The sequence below is a fragment of the Bactrocera latifrons genome, unplaced genomic scaffold, assembly GCF_001853355.1.
Source record: "Bactrocera latifrons isolate USDA-ARS-PBARC rearing strain unplaced genomic scaffold, ASM185335v1 scaffold_1723, whole genome shotgun sequence".
Classification (NCBI taxonomy): domain Eukaryota; kingdom Metazoa; phylum Arthropoda; class Insecta; order Diptera; family Tephritidae; genus Bactrocera; species Bactrocera latifrons.
Window position 1 is genome coordinate 3,089 of NW_017535212.1, and position 9,747 is coordinate 12,835.

At 35.1% G+C, this 9,747-nt stretch overlaps 1 protein-coding gene across 1 annotated transcript; it reads right to left on the minus strand.

The window, feature by feature from the left end:
• Positions 1-322: 322 nt before the first annotated feature.
• LOC108967033 (dynein heavy chain 3, axonemal-like) lies at positions 323-9,741 on the minus strand. The gene is made up of 8 exons (XM_018930247.1): positions 9,711-9,741; positions 6,659-7,141; positions 5,984-6,163; positions 4,261-4,420; positions 3,927-4,141; positions 2,880-3,077; positions 1,259-1,469; positions 323-789 (listed from the first exon to the last, which is right to left on the minus strand). The coding sequence occupies exons 1-8, from the start codon at positions 9,719-9,721 to the stop codon at positions 463-465; spliced, it is 1,785 nt and encodes a 594-aa protein (XP_018785792.1). The 5' UTR covers positions 9,722-9,741; the 3' UTR covers positions 323-462.
• Positions 9,742-9,747: the final 6 nt, after the last annotated feature.

Below are 9,747 nucleotides of genomic sequence, written 5' to 3' on the forward strand. Positions count from 1 at the left end.
TAGGATCTAAGTGCTGACAGATCTTTCAATCGTTAATCATGCGGAAAAAGAATCAGAGAATTAATAGTGCTTTAGTGTTGTTGAACTCTTTAATTTTTAAGCGGTAGATACCTATTATGCTGTGGTTAACTCGGCTATAATCGCGTAAGCTATTTACGCCAATTAAGAAGAAGAAGAAGAAGACACCTATTATTATAATCGGAAATCATAGCATATTTTAATTTTTTTAATATAATTTTGGAAAAGGTTTATTTTCTAAATATCTTAGCTAAAATTGCATTACTTTTGGTTATATGAAAAAAAGTAATTAACAACGCGTATGTGCATATGAAAATAATATTTATTGTAAGAGAAAATATGAGGTCGAAATAGGGAGAATTCTTATATTCATTGAAAAGAAAAAAAAATATAAAACATAAAAAATATAAGATGCGATTATATCAGCACGACTTCAAAAGCAACTCAGTCGTCCAATTGGCAGAGGGAGGCGGTGCCCCGATTGATCCAGTGCATTGGTGCCTTACTGCAATTCAATTGCATGTACATCACAAAATTGGTGGAGTGACCAGTCGTTGAGAGTACACCACGCCTCTCGCTTGTCTTATAAACCGGGCAATCGTAGATGGTACGCCCTTTGTCGTCTTCCTTGGCCGCCTGTCCACCATCCTGTGACTGTTTCAAGGTGGGACGAAAATATATCACCGGCAATGTATCGAACAGAATTTTTGAGTAGGATTCATCTAGCTCTTGGGTTTCACGATTGTAGCGTGCGCCTTCCAAGAAGAGACCCTGTGGGACGGCAAGTAAAATATTAGTCTTGTTCAGTTTTTTTTATGTAAATACCAAAATTTGTTTTTGACTTTATGAAATGAGAAATAGCGATTTTTAATATATAAAATGATGTCTTGTAGTAATATTTTTTGTGYCGACAATTATTTTCTWATTCCCTGTCTCATTTAATTAAAARGCTTGATTTTGSGTTTCTTTAATTTAAAAGAAAAGGTGATGATTAAAGAACTAGTATATACACGTACAAAAATTTCTATAGTTTAAATCTTACATTGAAAAATTTTGTCTCATCATTGATAGACAGTTGCTCCTGTGTAGGTTTGTTGTGTGTAAGCATGTGTAATAATAATATTCATGAGTATATATGCATATATTAATAGATGACATTTTTATAGTAATATCGTATGTACTTATGTATAAAAAATCTTAAAATGTAAGCATCGGCATAAATCTTCACTGCTTAACTCACACGTATGTATGCGCCAAAGCTTGGTAGTTTTTCAACTTCCGTCTCGAACTTGGTCACTTCGAATTTGATTTCAACCATATCAATTTGAAAAGTGTTCTTTCGTGAGTAATTTTGTAATACACCAGTGATAAAGGATTGAGTGAAATAAAAACCCGACAGCCAATAAACAGTTGGTTCGCCCTCGTCAATCCAACGTTGAAAGAATTCCAAGCTAGAAGAGCGAAAAAGGTTTTTTACAAGCAAAATGAAAGCAGCTCGTTAAAAGACAAGTGTTTTCAATTTCGCTAAAAAGTACTTAAATGAATGTAGCCAAACACAAATGATGATACTGCCGACTTATTATATGGAGAAATTATAATAAAAGTTAAGTTTTTAATATCTTGGTAATATTGTAAATATTTCAAATCTAATTTCTTCCAAATTTTATTAAAACGTATATTTGCCTTGTATTATTTCATATATAATAATTTCTAAGCAACATCACAACACTTACTACGATATCTACCTACGTCACTGCCATACTATGATGATAAGTAGAGTGTGCATACGAATCACAACGAGTGCTTTCAAACGAAGCTCAATGTATGAGTATTTGTTCAAATACTTCTATGAATTGTGTTCAATCAGCTTAATGCGCAAATAATTCGATATTATTGCTAGGAAATACAAAATAGAAGAATCTGCTCAAAGTGTAATGGAAGCAAAAAAAAAAAAAAATAAATAAATAAATAAAATAAAATAAAGGCACTGCGATGTGCAGAATCGTTATAAGTAAAATACCAATATTGTTACTAAACTTGAGACTTATTGTGGAGTTTCTATTTAAAAATATCTGCTCTTCAACGCAGAAAGAACTTTCAATAGTTTCTTAATTAGATCATTATTAATTCTAAATATAAAAAAAATTATCGGCTAATAAATTTGCACAATGCCGTCAAATGAGATGGAGTGGGTAGTTCGGGTTCATGGTTAGAGATGGTCAAAGCATGGAATCGAACTATGCTGAGTTAATATAGGTATTTTGTAAACGTTGCAAAACACCGAACTATATAGATTTAGAGATGGTATATCAAAATATATTTAATGAATCCAAATAGTTTAAAGTCGTCGTTATAATAGAAGGGAAGAAGAACTAATAAAAACCTATTTGGGAATTCATTCAGAAAGTTCAACTAACACCACCAACAAATCTATACTTTAGACAGAATTGGTATCAAGTATTCTATAGCGAACATATCTCTACTGGTGGGTGACGTCGAAACGTCAAGCATCGCAGTGTCCGAACAACTTTTCACACAATCGTTGCCACCRAGTTCTTTGTCGGCTTAAACAATTGACAATAAATTGTATGCTTAATTTGGCGGTGTCAAGAATTGGAACGATTCTTCAAGAGATTTCGCGGTGAACGGGAGTAAGAACTGAGCATTATGAAGTGAACAACGCTGCTTAATATATTTTTTGCCGCACAATTGAAGACATAAAAAATTATTGTAAAAAATGATTTCCTTGGTAATAAATTTAATTTATGCAAATATGCAAAACTTTGGGAAATAAACAAAACTTTAGAATTAATCAAAAAGCTTATATGTATGTATGTATAACTGAAACTTGATCAACTTACCGTGTTAGGAAATCCGTAACGTAGCTGCCCAGTGGCTTGAGCGATGGGTAGCTTTTCTTCAGCCAGTCGGCTGGTAATTTACCGATCACCATTGATGAATGTGTGCGCTCCAATTCGGGTATCATGGCGATTTGACCTTGTATGGCTTTTTGTACGTTGACGAGACTTTTGCGTATGTAATCCAACAAGCGATTGAATCTGTGGCAAGTGGCGACGTAAAAAGCAAATATATAAATACGCCAATTTAAACACAATGGAGGTTGCATATATATATATGAAAAATTAGCCGCAGCTTGCTCTTATGCGAATCGTCTACTCAATTGTGTTTAATTTTTGGCAAAGTAAACAAAGGTGTCTTCAAAAAGTGTTTATAACTTTTCTTTGTTAAACTGGTTACCCACTTTTTTATTTCTTTGGAGCTCAACAGTTTATTAAATGCGATTGATTTCAAAGAATTGATTTTGATTTCATTTTATAATAATTCATATAGTGACTGAAAATATTTTTCTATATTCGCGTAAAATTTCGCACCTCCATATATGCTTTATTTTTTAATCCGAAATAAATGGTGAAGTGGCATCAACCTGTACCAAAATATATCTCTATAACTATCTTCATAAGTTTTCCTCCAATAAAAGTTTGCATAAATGTTCTAAGCATTATGGGTATGGAATTGTGTTCGTATCCACTGTAAATCCAGGCACTGTAAACGTTCCAGAGTATTTCTGGGAATTTAGCCCCAATATCTTATAGAAATAAGTTTACAACATTTACATTCTGTGGAGTACCATAAATAGAAGGAATAACAGGTAAAGCAACAGGGGTATTAATTTAGAGCACTCTATCAAGCTTAGTACTTATGCTTTAGTTAAGTTGCATCATAAGTCAAATTTCATGTCAACAAACATTAAAAAAAATAATGGGTAAGATTTAAGCGTACAGTCAGACTTTCAAATACCAAAAAATGGGCCCAACAGCTGAGCAGGGTATTGAAAAGACTTAAGGTACACCCTAATATATGTATAGACAAACCATCAATCTACTTACCTTATCAGCTCTTGTCGCAGTACCGTATTCATGGAATTTGTATACATCACCGGATACTTTTGACCCACTTCGGTAATATTAAAGGCTTGTGGTAGGCGTGACAGAATTTCTTTGCATATGGCAAATGCCGGGTCAACGCTGGCGCCACCCGCTGCGCCACTTGCTTTCACTGAAGCCATTAAATCCGTTTGGGTAAGTAATACACCTCCAATCAACTGTGTTTTAGTGTAGTGGAAACAAATTTATATTTAATAGATGAGATTTGAAATAAATATGCGCCCGTCCAGAGCTTTCGTTGCTAAGTGTGCAGATCTGTGTGTGTGTGTGTACTTACGCTGTTGGTTTCCTTGTTGTTGCGATTGATATCGGCATTTTCGTGTAAACCGAAAACTTCCGGATGAGGACTAAGTGCAAACGTCGAAATRTATTCGAGCGCGTTGAGACGAGTTGGATTTAGGGGCACACGGTAGGTGGCGGATTGTGATAAGGGATAACTGCGTGSATTCGAAATAAATAAATGATGGAGGTAAATGCATGAAAATGCTTAGATATTATTCTTCCGCGTTAGTTTGGGAAATAATTAAAATAAGTGGGTTTTAAATATTTTGCAGAATATGTTTTTATTTTGTATAAAAAGTAAGGTGACTTCTGATAAAAGAATTAAAATTTTGTATGTATTTCAATTTGGAAGAAGTGTGCAATTATATATCATTTGTTTGTTTGAATTTTCTAAAAAATAAATATTATGGTGCTTGATATATGATTTCGAAACTTTCGCAGTTTGTGATTTCATAAATTTTACTTTCAAAAAATTCGTAATTTTCGATATTATGAAACCAGAATTGTCGAAAATTTGGATTGAAAAAATTTCGAAATTACATTCTAAAAATTGTTTTCATTTATTGGAAGGTAAGGTATCACATTTTCGAAGTTTCGGAAGTTATAAATTTTACATTTATTCTTACAGCGTTAACGAAAATCATGATTTGCGAATTCAGAAAATTTTTAAAAATTTTTATGAAGAAAGGTATGCAAACTTTAATAACAGGAGTTTTCTATATAAGAAAAAAAGATTTCGGAATTTTCGAAGTGTTTGGAATCATCAATTTCGAGCTTCCTGTGACTCAGGACAGGGAAAGTAAGAACTTCAYGATTTTCGAAATTTCGAAATTACAACTTGAAAACTGTTAAGATATCTGAATTCCGAATTTTTCGTAAAACTTTTGTAGTTTTTAATACTTGAGAAGTTATCGATATAAAAACATAAATATGAAAAAAYAAAAAATTTTTTTAGTAAATAAATTTMGAATTTTATRCACACAGAGAAAAGATGTTACGAAACTTCGAAGTTTCGAAATTACAAGTTTAAAACTATTAAACATTTTTTTCGAATGAGAAGATCCGAATTTCTTCGTATTTTTTTAATTTTTGAATTTGATTTGATTTCTGAGAACTCAAATCAATTTTAGTATTCTATAATTTTTTAAGTCATAAGTACCAAAATCGATTTTATATGTGAAGAAGAAATTATTAAATAAATGGCTTTCGATATTTTGTAATCAAGATTTCAGAGTTSAGAGTTTTAAATTAAACCTCACACTTGAGCAAAAAGTTATTATACTCTCGTTTTCAATAGTTTTTGTAGAACTAAAGGTACTRGGCTGTTGAACATGAAGATTCTTCATCATTTATGTATCACCGTGGATGGGTTTTCATTAAAAGTTCGAAAGCATAACAAGACTACATATATTTGGGAATGTGTGTTTACTTGTTCCTTTATGTGTGTATCTGCTAACTCTGCGAATTTATGTGAAAGAATGTGTGACATTGTCACGGACAGCCTTTAAAATCGAAAATACACGTGACATTCCATAAAATTGGCAAAATTCAATATTAACAAAAAAATAAAAAATAAAAAAAACTGGGATAAAGATAAGCACATGCCGCAAACTACTGTCCTTCTTACATGTGTTTCGCTATCCTCTACTTCTTTTGCTGAACAAACAACCAGCAGTAATAATATTACAAAGCTCAAATACAGCGCCGAGAATACTTACTTGTCCATTTCGATTGTGGTCGGATTATATATCATGTTGAGCAGTGAAAGGATTAAGCGGCGATCCTTGTCATCCGTAACACGCCCACCATAGTTACATTCGCCGGTGAGATAAACATGTCCACGGAACGGTATGCTCTTGCTTTGTGCGATGAACATCTTCAGCTGCATCAGCGATATTCTGTTGTGGGAAAAATGTCACCGAAGTGAGCGAATAAAAACGCGAAATGCTTGAAAAATATTTATTAGAAATAGCAAAAGCACAACAAAGCGACCAGCGGTCGGAGGTGCTGTGAAAGGAAAACCATATCTGTGTAGGATTTGTGGTGGAGCAGCGTTTGACATTGCCAATTGGCGAAATGTGGTGGGCAGCAGAGTAGCGAAATTAGAAAAGCACTTACATATCTGCCGGGTTCAGCTGACAAATATGAAAATAAGCTTGTAAGCAACTAAAAAATTGCTTTTCACAGTGCATTTCCGAAGCTCCAAAGTAATGCTGACATTTGAATAAAATACCCACCTAGCATACATAGCAATATGCTTGACATTTCCTCCCACAAAATAATCAGACAACCTACAGCAAGTCAAATTACGTTTTGCCTTTCAYTACATAACCACATACAAAAATACCACTGTAGCACTTTTAGTGGCCTTTTAACATGTCGACCTCACTTACTTCAAATCCGCCTCACTGAACTCGTACGGTATATTCCAGCCAAGCGGTCCGAACTCACGGCGCTCCTGCACCACAGCGTGGAARAAGACTAAGGCGAAGACGCCGCGCAGCCAGCACTTATTTGCCATATCCGAGTACAAGAAGGCATTCGTAAAGAATTTATCGCGTACCAGGGGATCGGAATTGAACGACCTAAACATGTTCGCTTTAAGACCTTTTGGCGGTTCATTTGTCATCTTCACCGAATTCTGTAGCACCGAGACGGGAAACACATTGCTCGGATATGAGGTACACCACAGCCTATAGTCGGGATGTGCTGCATCCGCCAGCGTGGTGTCATTGCAAATGCGCTCTAATTCGCCCATCCAACTGACGGCGACGTGACAGTTTTGCAAAACCACCCAGTGGCCATAGCGATTTGCTTCCAATATCATTTTCTCGGCACGTGGACCTTGACCTTGACCCAATGAAATCGTTTTTGTCCTGTGAAATATTCGTTGGGGAAAATTTAGACAATTTTTGTATGCATAACGGTATGTGTACATGTGTAAGGGAAAATATTTGTTTTTGTGATCAGCATGTTATAACGACATGATTCAATGTGTAAACACAGACTTTTGTGTGGGCACGAACTGGGCGGCAATTCATCCGTCTACATGAATGGAGAAAATTTGTTTAATATATTATATTATATATATGAATGCGAGTCATGGTTCCTGTAAATTCAGATAGCYTATATTTTGAATTATATGAAAAATAATTTCTTTTCAACTCTGGTTTACGAGAGCTCTTGAAGTGGGAGTGGTTTTYCTATTGTAAGTAGTTGTCGCCATAATGTCTTTTCAGCGGAGTCCTGAGCTGAGCCCTGAGCTGAGTAGGGTAAATATTGAAGAGATGTGTGAAGGTTGGTTGGAAAGTTCAGATGGTTTCAACTGGGACGATACTACTTTTTTCTTTATGCTCAGCTTTGTAAGTGAATAAACTTGGATTGGCAGGAAAGAGTATCAAAGGAGACCCGAATGAGTGCACCTGCCAATCTTGGTCATAGTATTAAATCATATGCGTTTTATTTCTTCTTGAAAACCAAATGTCTAAAAAACATCATTTATAATAGTTGACGGTATACAGGCGTCTACTGCCTTGGGCTCCTACTTAGAAAAACGAATAGCAMTTTTCTCAAGTATTATGTAGTATACATTCAGCAATTACTCGCCTTTCCTGAGATTCTTAAAAAAAATGATATCTATTGTAAGATGCTCGTTRGATCAATACAACTTCCATTTTTTTATTAAAATTGAATAATTTGCTCTGCTGGTGTCTGCTTATGAGGTATTTGATTAGAAATTTCGCTGTCCGAACTTGTTTGACCAACGGGCGATTTCCTTTCTTACGTAGAATGTCCAAAAACTCAAATTCAATATACAATTTTCGTTAGMGGGAATTTATATGCTTATGTCACAAACGGTTTGATAATTACTTTGAATGTCACGAATATGTATGCATATATAATCGTAAGACGAGTTGCTCTATGTGTATGTACGTAAGGTTGGTCCTTCAATGTAGAAATAAAATTTAAAACTATGGTTTGTATTATACGTTTATATCATCAAATACATTACCATAAATATAATTCCCTTAGTAGTTTGGATGTCTGATCAACGCTCAATAATAACTACCTCAATTCGAATATGCGTATAGATTTTTTGGTCAGCGGTGTTAGAGTAAATAAGAATTCAGTTAACAAAGAGCGTAGCTCGATTTCGGTACAAGTCATCCGCTTGCTCATTTTTTATGGCAGCTTCATGCTGTAGTTTAACTATATCAATGGTGGCAATAAATGAGCGAGAAGRGCGTATGTTAAATTTCGARCGATATCTCAAAAACTGAGGGTTGCACRTGTTTATATCGACAGACGGACCCAGCTTGTCACTCTGATCATGCACATGCAAGTATATACTTATGTAAGCATGTCATAGGGTCTCTGCTGTTCCCTTCTGATAGGGTATAAAAATGCACTCATGTTTAATATAAAAATTGTGGATAGTCTGAAAAATCCAAGTCGTCGTAAATCCGAATTTTCGGATAATTCTACAAACGAATAWCAAAACGATATCTGTGTTTTCCGATTTGTATCCTTCAAATGGATAATCTGTTCTTTATGACTTCCGAGTGGTTAAATAGCACCACAATGTTAATGATTGAGGTACTGAGTTCTAAAAAGACCAATTTAATAGTTTAGGGACCACCGTAATATACTACCAAACCATACATAATCCACGTATCATCTCATTCGTAAACTCCATTTGTCACTTAACTCGCGTGTGTCGTCATGTCGTTTGTACCGGGGAAATATGAAAAAATGCCATAATAAATGAAATCTCCGCATCCGAATTCGCACTCATATAACGGTACTCATTATAAGTTTACATTGATTGCACATTTTCGCTATTGACAATCATCGTGAGCAATTAAAAATTGAGTGCATTATTCAGGAATAGTGACACTCGACTATGACATATAGCAGACAAGGACAAACTAAATGAAAGTAAGAACAACAACAAGGAAAAAGGAACATGCTCGCTGTCTGCAGACTATGTAGACCAATGTGGATTTAATTACAACTTCATAAACTTGTTGGATTTTCATGCTACTTCGGTGCTTTCGTTGCTTTCCTTGGCTGGGGAGAGGGCTACTGCTTAGTGTACGTGCGATTGCTTAACATGAGTGATTCAGCTCGGCAAAGAGAAATTCGATGAAAATGCTCAGCAATAATACGCCAAATAGCGGTACTTGACAACGCTCGTACGTACCGTGACGGAGGTACAAAAACTAGCTGACAATTTATTGGACGTTGAGCAGGGAGCTCGCTGCTAAATAGTTACCAGACAGCCTGGGCAAGGCCACGAAGGAGGTGTGTATGTATGTATGCATTTGAAACCACTTGGCAGCTGAAACTGTGTGTCGTTTGTACTTATTTGTGTGTGTGTGTGTGTGTGTGTGTGTGTGTGTGTGTGCGTGATTGACCATCGAACGAGTTCTCTAATTAACTTACTTGTCATACATGTTACGCTGCTTGGCGTACATGAATA